The sequence below is a fragment of the Oncorhynchus mykiss genome, chromosome 21 (genome assembly GCF_013265735.2).
Source record: "Oncorhynchus mykiss isolate Arlee chromosome 21, USDA_OmykA_1.1, whole genome shotgun sequence".
NCBI classification, from domain to species: domain Eukaryota; kingdom Metazoa; phylum Chordata; class Actinopteri; order Salmoniformes; family Salmonidae; genus Oncorhynchus; species Oncorhynchus mykiss.
The window spans coordinates 45,677,434-45,702,917 of NC_048585.1; the positions used below are offsets into that span (position 1 = coordinate 45,677,434).

The 25,484-nt window shown below is 42.4% G+C and overlaps 2 protein-coding genes across 2 annotated transcripts; both read left to right on the top strand.

Moving 5' to 3' along the window:
* Window positions 1-227: 227 nt before the first annotated feature.
* On the top strand, window positions 228-8,616 carry LOC110500572 (diamine acetyltransferase 2). The gene is made up of 6 exons (XM_021577985.2): window positions 228-434; window positions 1,280-1,331; window positions 1,908-1,991; window positions 3,091-3,192; window positions 4,841-4,881; window positions 6,597-8,616. The coding sequence occupies exons 1-6, from the start codon at window positions 372-374 to the stop codon at window positions 6,768-6,770; spliced, it is 516 nt and encodes a 171-aa protein (XP_021433660.1). The 5' UTR covers window positions 228-371; the 3' UTR covers window positions 6,771-8,616.
* A 2,400-nt stretch (window positions 8,617-11,016) lies between these two features.
* On the top strand, window positions 11,017-25,229 carry LOC110500573 (tumor necrosis factor ligand superfamily member 12). Its single transcript, XM_021577986.2, has 6 exons — window positions 11,017-11,809; window positions 13,598-13,679; window positions 22,408-22,464; window positions 22,580-22,603; window positions 22,832-22,962; window positions 23,108-25,229. The coding sequence occupies exons 1-6, from the start codon at window positions 11,609-11,611 to the stop codon at window positions 23,372-23,374; spliced, it is 762 nt and encodes a 253-aa protein (XP_021433661.1). The 5' UTR covers window positions 11,017-11,608; the 3' UTR covers window positions 23,375-25,229.
* The last annotated feature ends 255 nt before the right edge of the window (window positions 25,230-25,484 follow it).

Genomic DNA, 25,484 nt, shown 5'->3' on the forward strand with positions numbered 1-25,484 from the left:
AATGAAAAGATGATTTTTGCTGGGGCCTCGGGGCTGATAGGGTTAAAACTGCAACTATGTTCCTCACTGTAGGCAATGACTTTGTCCATGTTCTTCCAATTCGTGCTTTTTGTGTTCGAAATTAATATTATGTAGGCCCAGTATAATTTCGAGGTCCACTGATGCTACTCGGGTTGACTGCGTTTCCTGAAGAGTTCCCACGGTCGCCACCTACGCACGGAGGGCGCTATTAAATTATTAACAGCCTAGACTTTACGGTTGTGATGTAAAAGCGAGTTTATCACGTTCCTGCACTTTTCCGGATTACTGTACCTTGGTCTGACCTCTGTCTGTCTTTTAATATTCTAAATCCTTGATATATATTTAATAATATGGATTTCTCCATTCGTGCTTCTACACTAGAAGACTGCAAAGATATCGCGCGGATGATCTTGGTGAGCTGTCACAAATGCGCGTGTGCATGGCCGCTCCGCACGTGCTTGGAATTTGGAGACATGAATGATATATTTGCATAGAAATATTACGTCAGTATCCACAATACATAGATCGCTGCTCCTCATCATGATAAATAAAATAATTTGTTTGCAGCTACTGTTAGGCTACATTGTATCCATTCTTTGTCTGGCAAAACAAAATAGTCTTATTCGATATCCTACAGTAGCCATATTGTTATTTTTATACAAATGTTTTTTTCAAACCTGGCCCCGTTATGTTGCCAAACGTTGTCGAACGTTGGACCAAATGCCATAAATGAAGCCAACGTGGTTCCTTGGTCTATATATCGGGGAGAGGAATGTTTGTTCTATATTATGTATTTCTACCGGAACCTTCCAAAACGTGTCCTGGGGTCTATTCATTAGTCAGATTCTGTTGCAACACGTTTGGTCTGTTGTAAAACTTTTTACAAAGGCAAACGTTTACTCCAAACGGCAAAACGTTTTGCAACAAAAAAACGTGTCCCTAGTGTGAGAGTCTTTTATAAACTGGGTGATTCGAGTCCTGAATGCTGATTGGCTGACAGCCGTGGGATAACCCATATACCAAGGTTTACTGCTCTGGTTGTAACCAGTTTATAATAGCAATAAGGCACCTCGGGGTTGTGGTATATGGACAATATACCACAGCTAAGGCCTGTATCTAGGCACTCCCTTGTGCCCTATTAAGAATACAAGCCTTCTATGATAGTCTCAGTGCTAAATCAAAGTTATGTTTGGAATCAATAACACTAATGCCATTTTGTTAGGCCTAATGTGTATTTTATGTCCTCATGTGTCCTCAGGAACTGGCTGAATACGAGAAGGTCTTGGACCAAGTGAAAGTTACACAGAAAGGTAGATTAATCCATTCCAGCTATTTACAAAAATCCCTATTTAATTTTTTGTAATTTAAATGCCATATTTTAACATACTTTTTCTTTCACTCAATGATGAGTTTACACTTCGAAAAAAGGTGCTATCTAGAACCAAAAAGGGTTCTTTGGCTGCCCCCATAGGAGAACCCTTTAAAGTACCCCTTTTTGGTTCCAGGTAGAATCCTTTTGGGTTCTATTTAGAATCCTTTCAGCAGAAGGTTCTACATGGAACCCCAAAAAGTTCTACCTGGAACCAAAAGGGGTTCTATCTAGAACCAAAAAGGGTTCTTTGGCTGCCCCCATAGGAGAACCCTTTAAAGTACCCCTTTTTGGTTCCAGATAGAATCCTTTTGGGTTCTATTTAGAATCCTTTCAGCAGAAGGTTCTACATGGAACCCCAAAAAGTTCTACCTGGAACCAAAAGGGGTTCTATCTAGAACCAAAAAGTGTTCTCCTATGGGGACAGCCGCAGAATCCTTTTGGAATCCTTTTTTTCTTAGAGTGTAGATCACTTGAACCCTTTCTGTTCTGTATCTTTGTCATCTCTCCCATCCAGATTTGGAGCAGGATGGGTTCATTAAAAACCCATTCTTTCATGGTATCGTCGCAGAAGTACCCGAACAACACAGGACCAAAGAGGGTGAGAGAAGAACTAACCATAGACACAGTTTCTATGTGCTGACATGACCAGGGTTGCGGTCAATTCCCTTTGAACTCCATCAATTCAGAAAGTGACTGGTAATTCAATTAATGTCTTCAAAAAGAGATTGGAGATAAATTATACTTTAAATTCATGAATTGAATTTCAAATTATTTACGAAACCGAAATAGAATGGGTCGCCACAATGCTGTTTTTGATTTTCCCAATTCAGAAACCATGTTTCATGAACTTCCATGATTTCAGATATATTATAACATCTTCTCCATCTACCCACCCCATCATAGTAACCAGGCTGGCTCCATATGTTAATTAGCTCTCTTTTTGTTACCTAACCATCCTCTGTCAGGGCTGACTATGCTGCTCTCTCTCTGCCCACTCATCATCTAAGGGGCTTGACATCATTTTTTTTATGAAGCCACCAGAACAAGAACATTATGCATTCCAACAGCTGCCAGACTCTTTCCCTTCCATAACACGTTTCTTTTTACACATTCAGAACAGAAGCTGCCTGCCTGGCCACCTGGTTCATTTCATTAACAGACACCTCTTCACATCTATTGCTGTGTGTGTGTGTGTGTGTGTGTGTGTGTGTGTGTGTGTGTGTGTGTGTGTGTGTGTGTGTGTGTGTGTGTGTGTGTGTGTGTGTGTGTGTGTGTGTGTGTGTGTGTGTGTGTGTGTGTGTGTGTGTGTGTGTGTGTGTGTGTGTGTGTGTGTGTGTGTGTGTGTGTGTGTGTGTGTGTGTGTGTGCCTGCGCACGTACCTACGCCTGGGGAGAGGTTTTTAGTTCTTCTGTGAGTGTGTGTCTGTTTGTTTGTGAGTGAGTGAGTTTTAAGTGTGTGTGGACATGTTTTTCTGTGTGTTCAGTATTACAGTATGTCCTGACACATAGACTTGACCTTAGTGTCTGCCTGCTTGCTTACCAGCAGATGGGCAGCATGTTTGTGTCTGCCTGTCTGTCCGCAAGCATGAGCAGCATGTATAAATGTATGTGTGTTTTAAGGGTGTGCGCAGTCAATATGATATATATTATTATTGATATTATTGACCTTGACCTTGATACCTGTGTGTTTGTTTGCAGGCCATGCCAAGGTGGGCTACGCACTTTACTTCTATACCTACAGCTCGTGGAAAGGACGGGCCCTCTACATGGAGGACCTGTATGTGATGCCTGAGTTCAGAGGTTAGACAGCTACTTAAGGGCCCGTCTTCACAAAGCGTCTCAGAGTAGGAGTGCTGATCTAGGATCAGCCCTCGCCACCAACCCCTTTAATCATCATGATTTAAAAACGTGTTCTAGATCAGTACTCCTACTCTGAGATGCTTTGTGAATATGGGCCTTGGTCTTGACCAGTTTTGTTTTAATCAAACAAGAGAGGAGGATTCAGAATATACAGTGCCTTTGGAAAGTAATCAGACCCCTTGACCTTTCCCACATTTTGTTACGTTACAGCCTTATTCCTCATCAATCTACTCACAATACCCCATAATGACAAAGTTAAAACAGGTTTGTTAGGGAGGTGATCAAGAACCCAATGGTCACTCTGACAGAACTCAAGAGTTCCTCTGTGGAGATGGGAAAACCTTCCGAAAGGACAACCATCTCTGCAGTACTCTTCAGTAAAAGGCACACTTCCAGACTGAAGCCACTCCTCAGTAAAAGGCACATGACAGCCCGCTTGGAGTTTGCCAAAAGGCACCTAAAGGACTCTCAGTCCATGAGAGACGAGATTCTCTGGTCTGAATGCCAAGCGTCACGTCTAGAGGAAACCTGGCACCATTCCTACAGTGAAGCATGGTGGTTGCAAGAGCATACTGTGGGGATGTTTTTCAGCGACAGGGACTGGGAGACTAGTCAGGATCGAAGGAAAGATGAACGGAGCAAAGTACAGAGAGTTCCTTGATGAAAACTTACTCGAGAACCCTCAGGACCTCAGACTGGGGTGAAGGTTCACCTTCCAACAGGACAACGACTCTAAACACACAGCCAAGACAACGCAGGAGTGGCTTCTGGAGAAGTCTCTGAATGTCCTTGAGTGGCCCAGCCAGAGCCCGGACTTGAACCCGATCGAACATCTCTGGAGAGACCTGAAAATAGCTATACAACAACTCTCCCCATCCAACCTGACAAAGCTTGAGAGGATCTACAGAGAAGAATAGGAGAAACTCCCCAAATACAGGTGTGTCAAGCTTGTAGCGTCATACCCAAGAAGACTCAAGGCTGTAATTGCTGCCGAAGGTGCTTCAACAAAGTACAGAGTAAAGGGTCTGAATACTTACTGTATGTAAAAGTGATATTTCAGTTTTTAAATTTTTTATTATAAATTTGCAAACTTTTCTAAAAACATGTTTTTGCTTTGTCATTAAGGGGTATAGTGTGTAGATTGATGAGGGGAAAAAAACGAATGAATCCATTTTAGAATAAGGCTGTAACAACAAAATGTGGAAAAGGTCAAAGGGTCTGAAACCTTTCCGAATGCACTGTACGTGGAGGTCTTGCAATTCACCTATCCTGCTGTCAACTTCCTGTACATCTGTTAAACTAGTGTGACGCAACATGTGCCTGATCCACTAAGCGATTGCACAGTTTGCACCTGTTTCTCTCCCATTTCCACCAGTGTACAACAAAACAAATTCTAAAAGTAGAACTCGCCTCGCACCCAAATAAATGAGTCTAGATGGTCTCCAGGAACAATATTTGTCAAACAGAAAAATGTGGACCGCACATTGATTTGTATTTTGCTTAATCAGTTCATTTATACCAACCGCATTAAGCCGATAAATAACCCTATGTTTCATATCTCATGCATGTCTCTCTTTTGGCATCTCAGGTAAAGGTATCGGGAAGGCACTGATGAGCAAAGTAGCTCAGGTGGGTGATGCTGCCCTGTTACTCAACTTTGCCATATAATTAAACCCTCTGGCCGGGGTGTAATTGTATTGACAAAGCTTCCTCTTAAGTGCAATTGAAATGTGTATGAACCTTTGCACACGTGTGTTTGTGCATAATGTGAATATGTACAGTTAAAGTCGGAAGTTGACATACACTTTAGCCAAATACATTTGAACTTAGTTTTTCACTATGTTTTTCACATAATTTTCCTGCGTCATGATACTATGTATTTTGTGAAGTGTACCAGTCCCTCCTGCAGCAAATCACCCCCACAACATGATGCTGCCACCCCCGTGTTCTTCGGCTTCCAAACCTCCCCCTTTTCCCTCCAAACATAACGATGGTCATTATGGCCAATAGTCCTATTTCTGTTTCATCAGACCAGAAGACATTTCTCCGAAAACTACGGTCTTTGTCCCCATGTGCAGTTGTAAACCGTTGTCTGGCTTTTTTTATGGCGGTTTTGGAGCAGTGGCTTCTTCCTTGCTGAGCGGACTTTCAAGTTATGTCAATATAGGACTCGTTTTACTGTGGATATAGATACTTTTGTTCCTGTTTCCTCCAGCATCTTCACAAGGTCCTTTGCTGTTGTTCTGGGATTGATTTGCTCTTTTCGCACCAAAGTACGTTCATCTCTAGGAGACAGAATGTGTCTCCTTCCTGAGCGGTATGACGGCTGCGTGGTCCCATGGTGTTTATACTTGTGTACTATTGTTTGTACAGATGAATGTGGTACCTTCAAGCATTTCAAAATTTCTCCCAAGGAGAGACCTAGACTTGTGGAGGTCTACAATTTTTTTTCTGAGGTCTTGGCTGATTTCTTTTGATTTTCCCATGATGTCAAGCAAAGAGGCACTGAGTTTGAAGGTAGGCCTTGGAATACATCCACAGGTATGCCTCCAATTGACTCAAATGATGTCAATTAGCCTATCAGAAGCTTCTAAAGCCGTGAAATCATTTTCTGGAATTTTCTAAGCTGTTTAAAGGCACAGTCAACTTAGTGTATGTAAACTTCTGATCCACTGGAATTGTGATACAGTGAATTATAAGTGAAATAATCTGTCTGTAAACAATTGTTGGAAAAATTACTTGTGTCATGCACAAAGTAGATGTTCTAACCAACTTGCCAAAACTATAGTTTGTTGACAAGAAATCTATGTAGTGGTTGAAAAACTTGTTTTAATGACTCCAACCTATGTGTATGTAAACTTCCGACTTCAGCTGTATGTACATCTGTAGTTTATTGTAGTTTGTCCTGAAGCCTTTGCTTTTTTCGTGAGGCAAAGTGCAAAATACACAATCATGCATGTTTCCATCCGTGTGTGCACCGCTTTGTATTGCTTTTTGTTTGTATGTTTGTTATTACTTATGTTTGTGACGATATGTCAATTTATTTTATCCTCAAGCAATATTTTTTCTCATTTGACTTTATTTGACATTTTCATCTCTCTCTCTCTCTCTCTCTCTCTCTTTCTCTCTCTTTCTCTCTCTTTCTCTATCTCTCTCTCTCTATCTATCTCTCTCTCTATCTCTCTCTTTCTCTCTCTCTGTCTGTCTCTCTCTCTCTCTCTATCTCTCTCTATCTCTCTCTCTCTCTCTCTCTCTCTCTCTCTCTCTCTCTCTCTCTCTCTCTCTCTCTCTCTCTCTCTCTCTCTCTCTCTCTCTCTCTCCCTCACACCCCCCCTGTACTGTAGTTGGGCCTGGCCGCCGGCTGCACCCAGCTCAACTTCGCCGTGCTGGACTGGAACAAACCGTCTCTGGATTTCTACCTCAGCCAGGGATGTTTTGATGTGACGGCAGACATGGGGTACCACTGCATGCGCTGTGAGGGGGCAGCGCTGGAACAACTGGCCCAGGGGGACACTTAAACACCACCCGCCCCCCACTGGGTTGACGTCTGACCATTGCAATACTGAGGTCAACCTAGAACATATGCAGGGATAAAGAACCAACTCAAAGCACCTGTCTCAATACTTAAAAAATGCACCTTTCCTTTCCTTCTTCTTTTCCTTTCCTGTAGTAAAGTAGTCACTGATTTAATATGATTGAATAGGCGAACATTAGGGAATTATTTGCATAGCTCTCATTAATCTACTAATATCAGATCAGTGATTACCTAACGAAACGAGGAAGACAGGATGTATTTTCAAAGTGTTGGAACGATGCCAATGCAATGCAAAAAGGTTGTAGCTGAACTAACAGTTCACCAACTATCTTATAGTTGTTGACATTAGTTGTGTGAACAGTAATGTGTTGTTTACCTGTGACCCCATAGCACCTTTCCCTGCTTTCTAAGCTAAGGTAAGAGACACCCATTGATAGTATGTGAGAAATCTGGTGAAACGGGAACCTATACAATACTATAAATCACATGAGAGCTTGGGACTATAAGGTTCTACAGTATGTGCATTTTTGTCAACATTTTGTTATTGACACAACCATGTTCTTTCTGTTTAAAGTACTCTTAATTCCCCAATTCCTGTTAAGTTCAAACGAAATACAAGATAAAAAGGTCTGACACCATTCAAACCAGTGGGTTTTGAAATTTAAAGCCAATTATCTCAGAATCATCTTTTTTTTCAGATATAACCTTATCCCAAGCTCTCCACCTGTCAATGGATGATTATAACTACTGTATAATTGTTGTTGTGATGAAGCACAATGTGATTTTTTTCAACTGATTCCTGTTTCACCTTCAACAGGATGGAATGCCTGTTTAAGTTACTTGATTAGCTTCTGCAAGCTCAGGCTGTTGCTTTAAGCAAATATGACAAACCAAGGCTTGTAATTTGCGATAGTGATTCAAGAACATTTTTTAAAAATAGATTTATTTTAATGAAAATATGTTTGATCTGATTTATTTATTTTAAATCTCAAGATTATTAGATGGTGGGCAATAACACTACGAAAAAGGCAATTAAATATGGCATTAGCTTATAGTTCTATTCGTGGCATTTTCCATCAACAATACATTACAATATGTTGTTCACCATCAACCTATAAACTAAGCAAAAACAATCAAGCAAAGCAATTACATGAAATACGGTGATTAAGCTACAGTAGATCAAAGACCAATCTTACCAGCAATTATAATAACGTACCATATAAGATAGTACTCTGGATATGTATTGCAAACAGTCTCTTTATGTCTATTGTAAATCACAACTTAGAGAGCTGTCAAGTGTAGAGCAACGATGAGGATGTTGTGGACTGGGCAGATACAGGGTCAAGTCTGTCTGTAAAAACTGACATTGGTGTGTGTGTTTTTTTATTTTTTAAATGATGGCTTGTCCACTTTCTCTCACGTCCACTTTATAGAGCACCGTTAGAGTCATTGGTAGGTGTATAACTCCTCGATAAAGGTAGCACTTTGTGGTATTTGTTGTCCAGCAGCCAAATAGTTTGTCAGAAGCAAAAACTTCAATGTTGGTATATAGGCTACAAAGAGTTACATGAGTTGAAGTCTATAGTTTACAGTGTTGCTATTAGATTTTTTTTTTTTTTTACCTCCATTGAGTTGGTGTTTTAAACAAAAAGCCACTTAATCCCACTTCTGTTGTCGCTATGTAAAACAGTCAACCTTTTACACTTCGAAATCACTGTAAGAACCTTGTTTTTTTTGTGTAAACACACTTCTTGTTGCATTGAAGATGACATTAAAGGCTACTTGTTGTGAATGTTACACACTGTGGAATAAAGTGATGTGCCAATACAGTGGTGTGCTCCTATTATTTTATCATTCAATACATTCCCTTGAACCAACCAGCTATTGATAAATATACATCTGACATAAAATGTTGTCATCGTGGAAATGATGACATTTGGCTATTCTGTACAATAGGCTATTTTGCTAGAATAGCCACAATTTGGCTATATCTTCTAGTAAAATGGGCTGCTTACATTAGATCCTGTGGTAGGTAGGGTACTTGTACTCTCTATCTCTGTAGTTCCATTGATAGACGGGTCATTCCTAGAATCTTCAGGACTTGGACTGAAATAGGTTCAGGTACTAATTTTGGGTGCCGGTACTGTTTATATTTAGGTGCAGGAGCTCCACAATAGTTTTGAGCTAATATTTGAAAAGATGTGCTGGTACTCCGCCAGTCAAGCACTGACTATGTTGTGCCTTTTGGACTTTTGGAAGTAGACATTTTTACTTTTTTTGTATTATATGGGTTAAAGGGCATTTGACTTTCAGAAACAAATATTGGTCAAGCTCAGGTGCTTAAATCCACATTTTCCACCTCTGTTAGGCAGGGTAGCCTAGTGGTTAGAGCCTTGGACTAGTAGCCAAAAAAGTTGCAAGTTCAAATCCCCCAGCTGACAAGGTACAAATCTGTCATTCTGCCCCTGAACCCACTGTTCCCTGGTAGGCCGTCATTGAAAATAAGAATTTGTTCTTAACTGACTTGCCTTGTTAAATAAAGGTAAAATAAAATAGGCGCATAATCCTAACAGGGTGGAAATGTGGAGCCTAAATAAGCCATAGCTTTGTGGGTAATTGAGAATGAGCTAGCATAATGGTAAACAATTGAATAGGATTTTAACTTCTATATAAAACTTTTCTTTAAATGTTTTATTATGTGATTAATTTTCTCTATACTTTTTCCAAAGAGGGTGGAGACAAAGAGACAAACATCATGGCACATTGGGTCGTCACTAGGTTCCACAATAGCACACAAAGTCATAATTAATGGCGAAACCCTGCCTACTTCTACAATTTATCTTCTTCAAATTTGATTTTAATCCTAACCTTAATCACACTGCTAATCACATCTGGAGGAAACCTGGCACCATCCCTACGGTGAAGCATGGTGGTGGCAACATCATGCTGTGGGGATGTTTTTTAGTGGCAGGGACTGGGAGACTTATCAGGATCGAGGCAAATATGAACAGAGCCAAGTACAGAGAGATCCTTGATGAAAACCTGCTCCAGAGCCCTCAGGACCTCAGACTGGGGGGATGGTTCACCTTCCAACAGGACAACAACCCTAAACACACAACAAAGACAACACAGGAGTGACTTTAGGACAAGTCTCTGAATGTCCATGAGTAGCCCAGCCAGAGCCTGGACTTTAACCCGATCAAACATCTCTGGAGAAACCTGAAAATAACTGTGCAGTGACGCTCCACATCCAACCTGACAGAGCTTGAGAGGATCTTCAGAGAAGAATAGGAGAATCTCCACAAGTACAGGTAGGTCAAGCTTGTAGCGTCATACCCAAGAAGACTCGAGGCTGTAATGTATGTGATATTTCAGATTTAAAAAAAATATATATATATTTTTTGCTTTGTCATTATTGGGTATTGTGTGTAGATTGATGAGACAAAAAAATGTAATCCATTTTAGAATAAGGCTGTAACAAATGTGGAAAAAGTCAAGGGGTCTAAATACTTTCCGAATGCACTGTATCGGATTTTGACTTTCTGGCTGAGGGATTTAGTGGAAACCATGTCATTGTGGAAAGGGGTTATTTTGTTAAAGGATCATTACTATAAACTAACAGGGTGAAAAGAGATACCAGGGACACACAAACAACTTAAATACAGTAATAATATAAATACAGTACTCATTAAGTTTTTTATTGTCGAGAGAGATTTTAACTAAGACTATAAAATCATGAAGAAAGATACGCTATATTTTATTTTATGGATTATATTTCTTGTAGAAGTTGACGAATAACACCAGGGGACATGGCAAAATAGCCAAAATGCATACCTTTCCATTGAGATCCATATCTTTAGGTTTTATTTTAAATGACACCTAACCTTATATTTCAAGCCTTTTGTAATCCACATTGTACACGAAATAAGAGGTGATTTTCCTGGGGACAGAGAAGGCACAGGACAGTTGGGTGTGACCCCATTTAGTTTTGACCATGTTATATACGAACAATCATTGGATGCTTTGAGTGTGATCCAGGTCATGCAGTGCGTAGCGCTCTGTCTTGCACAATGGGCCTTGCCCTATACACCAGAGCCACCTTGTGGACACTAATGAATTAGTTCAGTCCAAATAGATTCTAGTAGCCAAGGCTACAGTTCTGTTTTGATTTGTGCAATGGAGCAAATATAGTGTGACTAATGCTTTAATATCTACTTAGTGGCTTTGGGGAGTGGATCCAAATTGTGGGCTGAAGGCTTTGCATTCGTGCGTCTGGCACATGACCGGTGCATTGACCGGTGCATTCAACTGAAAACCACTTCTTGGAGAAGAAAAGCTGATGCGGCAGAGTGAGTGCATCATACGCGGTACTGTATGTCAACGCCAGATATGACCCCGCTGCAAAGGCGGTGGGAAGACAAGGAAGTTGACTCAACGAATCAAGTGGCAGAAGGATGCAATCATAGTGGATGTAAACTAGTCGACAACTTTATTTGCACCGCTTGCTGCAAATTTCTCAACATTGCGCATTTGGCTACGACCTGCAAGGCAGACAGTCCCAAGATATTTCGTCTGTTTAAATTAGTTGATTAAAGCAACAGTATTGTCTATTTAGTTGCTGTTTTGAAACCCATGCAATTATTTCATATTTCACATGATTTCCACTTTTATCAATAGGGCTATTGAGCTCTCATTTGTACTGCGGCCGGTAGCACTTGCACGTCTTGCCAAAATAATGTGAGCATTTGGATTGTATTTCACAAAAAAAAGGGAAACGTGTCGCTGTAATGAAGTTAATATGAACATTTCGAATAGTCTGCAATGGTAACCGGGGAATGTGGAACAACCATGCATCGAATTCTGCGGAGGAGAAAAGTGCGCAAACTTCGCTTCGTCTGGGCATTCATGGCCATGGTGGCTCTGTCGCTCTCCGCCTGCAGCGCACTGTTTACGGCGTGGACCTGGAGACAGACGCGGGACCTGTCCCAGTCATTAAAAACTCTGCAAGACCGATTGGAGCAGGTAAGTAGCCGAGCTAAGTAACAATGTAACAATTTTACGAATGCACTTTGCATTGAATGCCTTGCACACTGTCACCAGTTGTTTTTTCCATAAGAACATAAGAGAATTTGGAGTTGTTGAAATGACTGTTACGCAACGTCTTTGTGTCTGTTGACTAGTAGTTACAGAAACCGTCGTAGGGGACTATGGAAAATGAAAAGCCACGTTTAGCCCCCCCTCTCTTCCCCCATCCTGTGGCGTTAAATTGTACACACATAGCGGGCCTCTTCACTGCTGGTGTCCTGCGGATTCTGTAACAGCGGTCGTTTTATTGCTTACCAATAAGTGTACTCAAGCCGTAGAGTTATTGCTTATTCTGCGTCCACAGTCTCTCTGCCAAGTTTAATCGTTCTACCGCCAGTTGTGTTCCAATTTACTGGAATCCCATGACTTCTTGGCTCGAGAGCGCATTATAGCCAACTGACTTTGCACTGAAGGATTGAGCTGCGTAAAACAGAGAAGGCCTAAATGATTTACAACATGTAAAGCCCACTTATTGCAGGTAGGCTAGGCTTCAACCAGTGGAATGTTCTGCAGTCCCTAAGGGGACCTGAAGTGATGCTTTCTAAGGCATATTACACTGTAATGCACCCTGTATTAGATTGTAACAATGCACTCCGCACTGGACTTTTAACATGAGTTGCTGGTCTTTTCATTCATTCAAAACTTATTCTGATTGATAATACATTATGCGTGCCCAGCCTTAGATAGCCTGCTTATGCACTTAATATAACTTATGGTGTGGTTGACAGTAACAGTGGCCTGCTCCTGCCCATCTGTCAAGCCTTTTTGCTAGCAGTCAATGAGCCTGCCCGGACAGTTCAGGTCCCTAATAAACCAAACCTCCAGTCCAGGCAGACTACCTCAGTAGGCACTATATCAAAACCACCCCGTAGGCTGCACTGCCCAGCACAAAGAAACAGTAGCTGTATATTGAAACCTACTTCCATCCTCCCCCTCCATCGCTCTCTCTAATTCAAGCAATAGGGCCCCTTTGGCATATATACGGTAGGCCCCAGTACTTCAGAAAGTACTGGTTCAACTTTGCCGGCTTGACACATTTCAGTACAGTGTTTTTTTCTTCCTGCTTCTCAGTCTCAGCAGGGGAGTTAGGAAATGTGAGGAATGTGCGGCACTAAAAACACGCATTTGGTGTCGCAACCGGTTTAGGAGGAAGTGGTTGACATATTCTAAGCCTTGGCATTGCACTGGCATACTGACACACACTTGGAGGCTGTTTGTTTACATGTTTTTGCTGAAATCTTCTGTCTGTGTAAATATGCAGCAGGAGCCAATCTGACAACCTTCATAATAAACTCAACGGTCTCTCTCTCTCCCTTTTCTCCCCTTCTTTCTTGTCTTGTCTGTCTGTCTGTCTGTCTGTCTGTCTGTCTGTCTGTCTGTCTGTCTGTCTGTCTGTCTCTCTCTCTCTCTCTCTCTCTCTCTCTCTCTCTCTCTCTCTCTCTCCCCCCTCCATCCCTCCCTCCCTCCCTTCCTCCCTCCCTCCCTTCCTCTCTCTCTCTCTCCCTCCCTCCCTCCCTCCCCCTCCCTCCCTCCCTCCCTCCCTCCCTCCCTCCCTCCCTCCCTCCCTCCCTCCCTCCCTCTCTCTCTCTCTCTCTCTCTCTTTCTCTCCCTCCCTCCCTCCCTCCCTCCCTCCCTCTCTCTCTCTCTCTCTCTCCCCTCCCTCCCTCCCTCCCTCCCTTCCTCTCTCTCTCTCTCTCTCTCTCTCTCTCTCCTTCTCCGCAACAGGTGAATACTCAGCGGAAGGCCATTGTCCAACTCATCATGGAGAAGAGAGATTTGCTTGTGGGCCAAAGGGTGAAGAGAGATGGTACATGCGTGTGTGCCTGCATGCTGGTGTGTGTGTGTGTGTGTGTGTGTGTGCATGCCAGTAAAAAAGGATTCATATAGCACTACACATCAATTACACTCTACCGCAGTCAATGCCTCTTTCTCTGCTTCCCCATCATCATACATGCAATACATAATCAACAATAACCGAATGGTCACAATAGATCAGAGATGATAGATCCCATCAATGGTGCTCTGCTCTGTTTTTTTATGGAGCAGCACAGGATTTAACTACAGGGGAATCTTGGCTGAATGGCACCTTGGTTAAGCCCCATGGGCACTCGCTGCCTGCTGCTAAAAGTTGACACAGGAAACAGTAGGCAGCTGGGTGACTGATGCAGAAATTACAGGTCTGCTTTAGACTGAAGAGAACCCAGAGAAACCATCTGGCACGAGGAGGGAGACCACGTTGCACGCTTCAGGGACCTAAAGTGATCTTTCCCCCGATGAGACTGACAGTAGCTATTATTTGTTGAGAAAGATTGAGCAGATTGGCGATTTTTTGCTGATTAAGCATAGGATTATATATAGGCTGTAGTACCTACATGTTTCAAGCAGACCACCATAGTCCCTGTGCCCAAGAATGCCAAGGTAACCAACCTGTCTAAATGACTATTGCCCCCATAGCATTCACATCTGTAGCCATGAAACCCTTTGAAAGGCTGTTCCTGGCTCACATCAGCACCATCGTCCCAGACACCATGGGCGTACTCCAATTCCCATACCGCCCCAATAGATCCAAAGAGGACGCAATCTCTATCGCACTCCACACTGCCCTTTCCCACCTGGGCAAGAGGCACACCTGTGTGAGAATGCTGTCCATTGACTACAACTCAGCGTTCAACACCATGGTGCCCTACAAGCTCATCACTAAGCTAAGGACCCTGGGACTGAACACCTCCCTCTGCAACTGGATCCTGGACTTCCTGATGGGCTGCCCCCAGGTGGTGAGGGGAGACAACAACACATCCGCCACACTGACCCTCAACACCGGGGCCCCTCAGGGTTGAGTGCTTAGTTTCCTCCTGTACCCCCTGTTCACTTAGAACTTGCATGACCACACAAGACTCCAACAGCATCCTTAAGTTTGCCAACGACATGACGGTGGTAGGCCTGATCACCGACAACGATGAGACAGCCTATAGGGAGGTGGTCAACTAGCGGAGTACCAGTTAGTTAAATAGTTAGCCAAATAGCTACCAAGGCTATCTGCACTGACCCTTTCTGGACTAACCTTTTTGACTCATCACGTACACTGCTGCTACTGTTTACGATAGGTGACTTTATTCCTAGTTATACAGTATGTACAGTGCCTTGCGAAAGTATTCGGCCCCCTTGAACTTTGCGACCTTTTGCCACATTTCAGGCTTCAAACATAAAGATATAAAACTGTATTTTTTTGTGAAGAATCAACAACAAGTGGGACACAATCATGAAGTGGAACGACATTTATTGGATATTTCAAACTTTTTTAACAAATCAAAAACTGAAAAATTGGGCGTGCAAAATTATTCAGCCCCCTTAAGTTAATACTTTGTAGCGCCACCTTTTGCTGCGATTACAGCTGTAAGTCGCTTGGGGTATGTCTCTATCAGTTTTGCACATCGAGAGACTGAAATTTTTTCCCATTCCTCCTTGCAAAACAGCTCGAGCTCAGTGAGGTTGGATGGAGAGCATTTGTGAACAGCAGTTTTCAGTTCTTTCCACAGATTCTCGATTGGATTCAGGTCTGGACTTTGACTTGGCCATTCTAACACCTGGATAAGTTTATTTTTGAACCATTCCATTGTAGATTTTGCTTTATGTTTTGGATCATTGTCTTGTTGGAAGACAAATCTCCGTCCCAGTCTCAGGTCTTTTGCAGACTCCTTCAGGTTTTCTTCCAGAATGGTCCTGTATTTGGCTCCATCCATCTTCCCCATCAATTTTAACCATTTTCCCTGTCCCTGCTGAAGAAAAGCAGGCCTAAACCATGATGCTGCCACCACCATGTTTGACAGTGGGGATGGTGTGTTCAGCTGTGTTGCTTTTACGCCAAACATTACGTTTTGCATTGTTGCCAAAAAGTTCAATTTTGGTTTCATCTGACCAGAGCACCTTCTTCCACATGTTTGGTGTGTCTCCCAGGTGGCTTGTGGCAAACTTTAAACAACACTTTTTATGGATATCTTTAAGAAATGGGTTTCTTCTTGCCACACTTCCATAAAGGCCAGATTTGTGCAATATACGACTGATTGTTGTCCTATGGACAGAGTTTCCCACCTCAGCTGTAGATCTCTGCAGTTCATCCAGAGTGATCATGGGCCTCTTGGCTGCATCTCTGATCAGTCTTCTCCTTGTATGAGCTGAAAGTTTAGAGGGACGGCCAGGTCTTGGTAGATTTGCAGTGGTCTGATACTCCTTCCATTTCAATATTATCGCTTGCACAGTGCTCCTTGGGATGTTTAAAGCTTGGGAAATATTTTTGTATCCAAATCCGGCTTTAAACTTCTTCACAACAGTATCTCGGACCTGCCTGGTGTGTTCCTTGTTCTTCATGATGCTCTCTGCGCTTTTAACGGACCTCTGAGACTATCACAGTGCAGGTGCATTTATACGGAGACTTGATTACACACAGGTGGATTGTATTTATCCTCATTAGTCATTTAGGTCAACATTGGATCAATCAGAGATCCTCACTGAACTTCTGGAGAGAGTTTGCTGCACTGAAAGTAAAGGGGCTGAATATTGCACGCCCAATTTTTCAGTTTTTGATTTGTTAAAAAAGTTTGAAATATCCAATAATTGTCGTTCCACTTCATGATTGTGTCCCACTTGTTGTTGATTCTTCACAAAAAAAATACAGTTTTATATCTTTATGTTTGAAGCCTGAAATGTGGCAAAAGGTCGCAAAGTTCAAGGGGGCCGAACACTTTCGCAAGGCACTGTACATATCTACCTCAATTACCTAGTACCCCTGCACATCGACTCAGTACTGGTACCCCGTGTATATAGCCAATTTATTGTGTATTTATTATTACTTTTATTATTACGTTTTATTATTACTTTTATTATTTATTATTACGTTTTTTACTTTTCTATTATTTCAAAAAAATAATATCTCTGCATTGTTGGGAAGGGCCCGAAAGTAAGTAGTTCACTGTTAGACTACACCTGTTGTTTACAAAGCATGTGGCTAATAACATGTGATTTGGTAACATTTGATTTGAGACTAGGCAGTGCACACGTCATCTCTGTGCATCGGGAAATAATTCTGAGGATGGACAATAGTGAACTTGGGTTGAAAATCACTAGGAGGAGACTGCTCAAGACTCGAGAGTTGATGCATGTTCAATACAGAAGCAAGATGTACATGAGAAAAGGCATCAGTAAACAGGTAAATGATGGATCTCTATGGCAAGACGCGTCATTCACCCAAGTTTTGTCAATATCAGGCCAGTGGTGACTGGGATATCTCGTGTGACTAACGTACTTACAGTTGATTACTATAGCAACCCCCTTGGGCCAGTCAATTTAGTAAAGGGCAGATCTCTATGGCAAAATCGGGCCGGTGGTTTCTGAAATATCATGTGGGTTAGCTAGACTCATATCCCTGGGCATGTGTGCCAAATTCTATCACTCTTGAGTCAAACGGATCAAGAGATATCAACACGTGCAGGTTATAGTGCCACTGTGAGGTCGATATGTTCTTGCATATGTTGAGTCTTGACAGTGTTTGCAACGTGTCCCAAATTTTGTTACAATACGAATATCCTTGACTGATTTATATGCATTTATGTGCCAGACCACGCCCACGTGAATGTTTATTGGTCAATGTTGTTTTCGGTAATAGTCTGGAAAGTGTTGCGTTGAGAGACCTTTGTCCATTTTGCAAGAAGACAAAGGTAGCCTAGTATTAGCCTTGTGCAGGAATATATGATGACACTCTTATTCAAAACAAAAAAGCTGGCAGCGAAATATAATAGAAATATGTAATAATCTGTTGTTAGTTAGAAGAGTAAAAATCCTCACCTTTTCTGGCTGTGATGGTTTCATATTTGCGAAATAGTACTGAATAGAACTGATATGCAGCCAGGACACTTCAATTGTAAATAACCTCAATAAGAAACAATATTGTTGCTTTGATCACATCAGAAGATATCCTCCTCACAATCTCCAAAATACAACAGCCCATAGGACAACTTTGTTTGGACGTCGTAAAGGACCATTTGCCGAAACTGAAGAGATATAGCTCGCTAACATCCTCCTTTTCCACGTGAAAAAAAAAAAAATATGGACAGAGACTTGCTAGCTACAGCAGCTAGCTAGCTGAGATTTTCTACAAGGAATCTGCTTCCTGAAAAAAAAAAAAAGCTTCCCCCAAGTGGGTGTGATACCTACTCCCATTTTCTGCTGCACTGCTGGTTGGATTCCACCTGGCGATCTGTTCTCCATCTGCCCTGGCCTGTCTCCCCCTGTCTGATACGGGTAACCCTGCCACACTCCCCCCTCTCTCCCGAGCTTTCGCTCGCCTCCAGCACACACGCACGGTTGTGGCGAGTGACTCTGAACTTACAATGGCTAGCCCCAAGTCATCATTTTTTTTCTTGCGCTTTATGCTATTTGCCTCATGACTCCTGCGTGCTTTGTTGACTATGAACTTGCTTGTTTACTCAACCGTAGGACAGACAATGTTTGTTCCCACACTCGGGACTCTGACTCTGTATTGGTTACACGGACTCTTGGCCTCCCATCTTATTCTAACCAGCTCTGGCTGGCTTTGTACTCATGTTACCTGATGAAATTGCTCTACAATGTGATCTTGTTGCCATCTAATGCACATTCAAATGTCATAAATTAACACCGCAGAGCTGTCCCTGTCCTCTGCCGTGCCCTGATTGTATTACTGTTGATGATATCTGGAAATGTGCATGTACACCCTGGCCCATCTACTGTTGCTAGCCCCAATTCTGACTAGTGCTCTGATATCTGCTTCACTGATTTCTGCTCTCGTAAAAGCCTGGGTTTTCTGCACGTTAACTCCAGAAGCTTATTACCTAAAATGTATCAATTGAAAGTGTGTGTTCACAGCTCCAGATGTGTTGGTCATTACTGAGATGTCGTTAAGAAAGAGTGTTTTGAATACTGATGTTAACCTTTCTGGTTATAACCTTTTTCAGCAAGACAGATATTCCAACGATGGGGGAGTGGCAATCTTTACCAAGGATCACCTTCGGTGCTCGGTTGTCTCCAACAAATCTGTCCCCAAACAATTTGATTTGCTGGTTTTAAGCATTAAACTTTCAAATATGTTTTTGTTGACTGTTGCTGGGTGTTATCGTCCACCATCAGCACCGGCCTGTACCGTAAATGCCCTAAGCTCTCTCCTGGCCCCTTATACTAAGTCTGAATTTGTCCTGCTAGGTGACCTAAACTGGGGCATGCTTAAACCACCTGACCAAGTCCTAAAGCAATGGGATTCCTTACATCTTTCTCAGATTATTACCAATCCCACAAGGTATGACTCCAAACACCCAGAAAAGGCTACTCTCCTTGATGTTATCATCACAAATAATTCTGATATGTACCAGTCTGGTGTTTTCTGTAAATACCTTAGTGATCACTGTTTTACAGCCTGTGTTCGTAATGGCCACTCAGTGAAATGACCTGTCCTGATTTGTCATAGACGCTTGCTTAAAAACTTGAATGAGCAAGCCTTCCTTAATTACCTGGTCCCTGTAAATTGGTATAGAATCAGCTTGATCCCGTCTGTTGAAGATGCTTAGACCTTCTTTTTTAATATTTTCAGTGGTATTATTAACAAACATGCCCCCATAAAGAAAATGAGAATTAAAAACAGGTTCAGCCCCGGGTTCGACCGTGATCTTGCAGAGTTACTCCACCTCAAGAATTCCATTTGGCGAAATGCTCGCCACACGCATACTCAGGCTGACTGGCTCTCGTTCAGGCAAATGAGAAATAAGTGCACTCAGGCTATCCGGAAGGCCAAAGTTAGTTACTTTAAGGAGCAGTTCTCTCTCTGTGGGTCTAACCCCAAGAAGTTCTGGAAAACGGTTAAGACCTGGAGAATAAACCCTCTTCCTCACAGCTGCCCATGTCCCTTAATGTTGATGATGTGGTTGTTACTGACAAGGAGCACATGGCTGAGCTCTTTAATCACCACTTCATTAAGTCAGGATTCCTATTTGACTCAGCCATGCCTCCTTGCCCATCCAACATTTCCTCATCTCCCAGCCCTTCTAATGCAACTACCCCAGATGCTCCTCCCTCTTTTTCCCCTGCCCCGCTACAGGCGGTCACTGAGTCCGAGGAGCTCCTTAAACTTGACGACAAAAAAAACCATCTGGGTCAGATGGTTTAGACCCTTTCTTCTTTAAGGTTGCTGCCCCTATCATTGTCAAATCTATCTCTGACCTTTTTAACCCGTCTCTCCTCTCTGGGAAGGTTTCTATTGCTTGGAAGGCAGCCACGGTGCATCCTTTATTTAAAGGGGGTGATCAAGCTGATCCTAAATGTTCTAGGATCAATTTCTATTTTGCCCTGTTCATCAAAGTGTTGTAAAAACTTGTCAATAATCAACTGACTGGCTTTCTTGATGTCTATAGTATTCACTTTGGTATGCAATCTGGTTAAAGCTCAGATTATGGATGTGTCACTGCAATCTTAAAGGTCCTAAATGATGTCACCATTGCCCTTGATTCTGAGCAAATGTTATGCTGCTATTTTTATTGACTTGGCCAGACCATTCCATTCTTGTGGGCCGGCGAAGGAGTATTGGTGTCTCTAAGGGGTCTTTGGCCTGGTTTGCTAACTGCCTCTCTCAAAGAGTGCAGTGTATAAAGTCAGAACATCTGCTGTCTCAGCCACTGCCTGTCCCCAAGGAAGTACCCCAAGGCCCGATCCTAGGCCCCACACTCTTCTCAATTTACATCAACAATATAGCTCAAGCAGTAGGAATCTCACTCATCCATTTATACGCAGATGATACAGTCTTATACTCAGCTGGCCCCTCCCTGGATTTTGTGTTAAACATTCTATAACAAAGCTTTCCTAGTGTCCAACAAGCTTTCTCTGCCTTAACCATGTTCTGAACACTTCCAAATCAAAGGTCATGTGGTTTGGTAAGAAGAATGCCACTCTCCCCACAGGTGTGATTTACTACCTCTGTGGGTTTAGAGCTTGAGGTAGCCACCTCATACAAGTACTTGGGAGTATGGCTAGACGATACACTGTCCTTCTCTTAGCACATATCAAAGCTGCAGGCTAAAGTTAAATCTAGACTTGGTTTCCTTTATTGTGATCGCTCCTCTTTCACCCCAGCTGCCAAACTATCTCTGATTCAGATGACCATCCTAACCATGCTAGATTACGGAGATGTAATTTATAGATCGGGAGGTAAGGCTGCTCTCGAGCGGATAGATGTTCTTTACCATTTGGCCATCAGATTTGCAATCAATGCTCCTTATAGGACACATCACTGCCCTCTATTCTCCTCTGTAAACTGGTCATCTCTGTTTACCCATCGCAAGACCAACTGGTTGATGCTTATTTATAAAACCCTCTTAGGCCTCACTCCCCCCTATCTGAGACATCTACTGTAGCCCTCATTCCAAATACAACACCCGTTCTGCCAGTTACATTCTGTTAAAGGTCCCCAAAGCACACACATCCCTGGGTCTCTCGTCTTTTCAGTTCGCTGCAGCTAGCGACTGGAAAGAGCTGCAAATAACACTCCACATGATGAATGGCCTCTATTCACATTACAGTTAAATGTGAACTGCATAATCAAGAAACGGTATCGCTTGAGGCTTACCCACAGAAAATCCTAATGCTATGGGGTCACCCACCTGCTAGTAATTTCAGCAGGGGCACAATTTTCCTAAGCTAAGCGGCCCCCCTAGTGTTCAATGTTTGCCACTCTTTTTCCCCCACAACATATCCTACAGTGAACTGATCCTGCAGTGAATATATACTGTGTGTGTGTGTGTGTGTGTTTGTGTGTGCAGCCAGTATCACGGCCTGGAATCACTCCCTGTAGACCTGATACTGGAGCTAAAACAAACCTCTGGTGAACAACGAGGCCTGTCTCACCCCCCTCTCTCCCTCTCTCCCCCAGTTTTCGAGATGGATTTTATTTATTGTATTTATTTGAACGGTGGCCATGGCTGTTGCTCTTGCCTGTTTCTCCTGACAGGGCCTTCACAGCTCATTTGGGTCATAGAACAGCCAAAGTTCTCTCTCCCTCTCTCTTTTGCTCTATCTTTCCCCCCTCTCTCTATCTCTCTCTCCCTAACTGTCTTCTGTCTCTCACATTCTCTTTTGATTTCTTTCTCTCTCTCCCTCTATCTATCCCTATCCTCCCTTTCTCTCCTATTCTCTCTTAATTGACTGTGTTTCAGTTGACTGGACCCAGCTGGCACAGAAAGTAGAGAGAGACAGAGACAAAAGTAGGCTAAAAAACAGGAAGTAAAAAAAGACTGATATCCTAGTAGAGTAGAGCAGAGCCGGAGTAGAGGAGAAAGGAAATCCTTCTCCATCTGTTACAGCCGTTTGAGTATTCAGGTGGTGGATAAACAACCACAAATGAATACATTATGGTTTCTACGACACACTCCACAGCTGTGACAAATGAAGGAAAACAAAAACCCCTCTGAATTTTTCTCGTCTGTCATATTAACTAATTCGTTCTTCCTTCTTCCCTTTGCAAGGGGGAACTGGGAAAGGGAAGAATGGACATGGAAAGAAAGTGGCTTCTCAGTTTGAGAGTAAGTGACTTGGCAGATCTTCATAGTGTTATAATGTAGCATCTGTTGAAGTGGTTTGGATTGAATAACAGTTCTAAAATCCTAATTCCCCTTTCCCTCTCTCTCTTTCCACCAGTAACCAAAGAGTCTGTTCAGAAAGGTAAGCTTCATAAACGTGGATGATGACATTTATGATGGAAAAGTCTTCTGCATTTCTGGAATTGGTTTCGTAAGATCTCTGTCCCCGATGAGTGTTACAAATTGTAATAAATCATCCCTACACACACAAACCTACAGTATAAAGAAAGAGAAAATAATATGTTGTTATATTTACACGTGCACCGGTTCCTCCCTTTCAATGCTTTAAATGTGTGTGTCTGTGTTTCAGTGGGAGAGGACGGCTTGATAAAAGGATGGACGGACTCCGAGCACTTGAATATGAGCAAGGCGGTGAAGTACAACGCAGACAGAGGCATCTTCACAGTTGAGAGAACGGGAGTCTACTTCCTGTACTGTCAGGTGAGCCTCTGGGAGTTGTAGTCCTGTGTCCACCTGGACGGAACTACACCTGTCAAACAACACAGGCTTAATCAAACGCTGATTGACCCCTGTTGTTCTGCTCTCTGCTTCTTCTTCCTTCATTTTCTCCATCTCTATCTCACAGGTGTTGTTCAATGAGAACCAGTCTCAGCTGGTGAAGCTGGACGTGGCGGTGGTGAGGGGGAGCCAGCGGCTTCAGAGGTTACAGTGCATGGAGGGCTACGGGACTACGCCTGCAGCCGGATCACACCAGTTCCACTTCCTCAAACCCTGCCAGGTGTCCGGCCTGCTGCGGCTGGAGAAGGGGGTGGAGCTAAAAGCCATCACAGGCCCCGCTTTCAACCTCCACATCACGGGAAAGCATTACTTCGGTCTCTTTAAGGTCAACTGAGCTACCGGAGAGGATGGGCATTTTAAAAGGAAGGAGGAGAAACCTGTTTTAAAGGAAGTGTTTTGTCTTATTCGGACCTGTATCAAAGAGACACACCAATGTGATATTTCCGGATTCGTTTTTATTGTGAAATCTGGACCAACGATCTGAATCGTTGGAATAACTATGAATCATGTTACCTATAGACACTCTGTATGATACCTTTTCAAAGACAGAAACTACAAGGAAGACTTAAAGTGAAACTATATTATGCACTTCTGGACTCTCCAAGAGTTTCTACCCCTGCTTCTTTGAAGATTTAAAACTAATGGAATATTCTCTGATGGAGCTCTTTTGGAGCACAACACATCCACCTGACTCTTCTTTCACCGTGACTTGGCCTGAAGACTGCGGGTGCACCTCTCTGAGGAGCTACGCTGGTGGACTACTGAATGAGAAGGATTTTGGATAATGAGCTCTACAACTCTTGTCTCTTTTCCATTGTAATCCTAGCTTAGGTTATTTCAGTAGCTTGGAGATAATATAAGCAGCCCAGCTCAGATGCAAATATTGTTCTGTTCACATTCAACTAAACAGCGATGCACACCTCGGCTCAAGCCTAAAAAAACCCATCAAAAGTCCATTATAGTGCACTGCGCTATGAGACGCATTGGATTGAACCTTGACCTGTATGTGAAAATAAGTGTCAACCTGTGGAGATATTTCATGGTGGAAATAGAAATGATTTTGTATATTATATTCACAATACTTGTACTCATTCCAAAGCGCTCTTATGTGCCATTTGCAGCAGTATGTTTTGAATACAGACAGTACAAACAAAGTATTTCTATCAGGTGGTTTGGTTTAATGTTTCACCACTCCTACTCTGGTTTATAAGTAGTATGTGGGGGACCACATTGGTTTCTGCTCAGCAATTTCCACACGTGCACGCACGCACGCATGCACACACACACACACACACACACAGCAAAAGTCAAGTTATTATGGTTTCCAGCTCTAAACGTCATTTCTCATCATTAGATCAAAAGTGTAAAATGTGGTTTTGTAAAGTATACATAGTTCTTGTTTGATTTCCTAATCCTTCTCCGCTTCCCTTTTGTGTTTACCCACTTTGCACATCCCCTCACACACACACACACACACACACACACACACACACACACACACACACACACACACACACACACACACACACACACACACACACACACACACACACACACACACACACACACACACACACAGCTCTTCAACTCTCACTTCCTGATTCCGATCTTGAACCAAATAGCTGAAAGCGTTTGATGAAAAACATGTCGGGCACTTCCCTCCCCAATTCCTTTTATTTGAAATGTCAAAGTTTATTGCCACTTTAAAAAGCCTTATTTTGCACAATGAGGCCTTTCGCTGAGAAGTCTAACAAGTTGGGCAAGGTTGAAGAACCAGTGAGGGGATATTGTGTATATACATGTTTGCGTAATTATGTCTGCAACGCTGGTTGTTGTTCTAAACTCACTTCCTATAAAAATGTTAACCTTTAAAACCTTTTTCCGTTTAAATATCTCCTTGTGTTCGCTTTTGACTCAGACCAGGGATTACTACTGTACAGAGACAGGATCTTAATTTGAGCCAGTTTGCTACAGCAGAAGAAAAATCCTGAAGCAACAGGAAATGTAACTATTATGTGGATTATAATTCAAATACATTTTTGTAGGGTTTGATACATTTTTCAGAAGGAAAAATCAAGTCTGAAATTTCAAGGTGGAAATTACAAACTTCAGAAGCCTTTTTAAACCTCAAATACACTACAAGTTTTAAATGTCCTGAATTGCAGGAAAGATCTCCTGCAACAGGGTGATTAAATTAAAATCCAACATATGTACAATGTACAATGATACAGTATGACACAAAACAAATAAATCATCTTCTTGTCATCTTCTAACCCCATTCTTCTCCGGCTTCCCTCGATGACATCACTGTATTGCTGAATAGAATGCGTGGAATCCTGCTCTATTCTAGTTCTTTAATCATGACTCACACACTACTGTGTACTCAGTCGTCACCACCTGTGATTCATAGATCTGTAGCTTCTCAAGGTCTGGATTCAGTGCAA

Bases quoted from the DNA above. Each gene is read 5' to 3' on its own strand.
- LOC110500573 (XM_021577986.2), top strand. From the start codon at position 11,609: ATGGTAACCGGGGAATGTGGAACAACCATGCATCGAATTCTGCGGAGG. The intron at 11,810-13,597 runs GTAAGTAGCCGA...TCTCCGCAACAG, and splicing joins TGCAAGACCGATTGGAGCAG to GTGAATACTCAGCGGAAGGC. The intron at 13,680-22,407 runs GTACATGCGTGT...TCCCTTTGCAAG, and splicing joins CCAAAGGGTGAAGAGAGATG to GGGGAACTGGGAAAGGGAAG.
- LOC110500572 (XM_021577985.2), top strand. From the start codon at position 372: ATGGATTTCTCCATTCGTGCTTCTACACTAGAAGACTGCAAAGATATC. The intron at 435-1,279 runs GTGAGCTGTCAC...ATGTGTCCTCAG, and splicing joins ATATCGCGCGGATGATCTTG to GAACTGGCTGAATACGAGAA. The intron at 4,882-6,596 runs GTGGGTGATGCT...CCTGTACTGTAG, and splicing joins TGATGAGCAAAGTAGCTCAG to TTGGGCCTGGCCGCCGGCTG.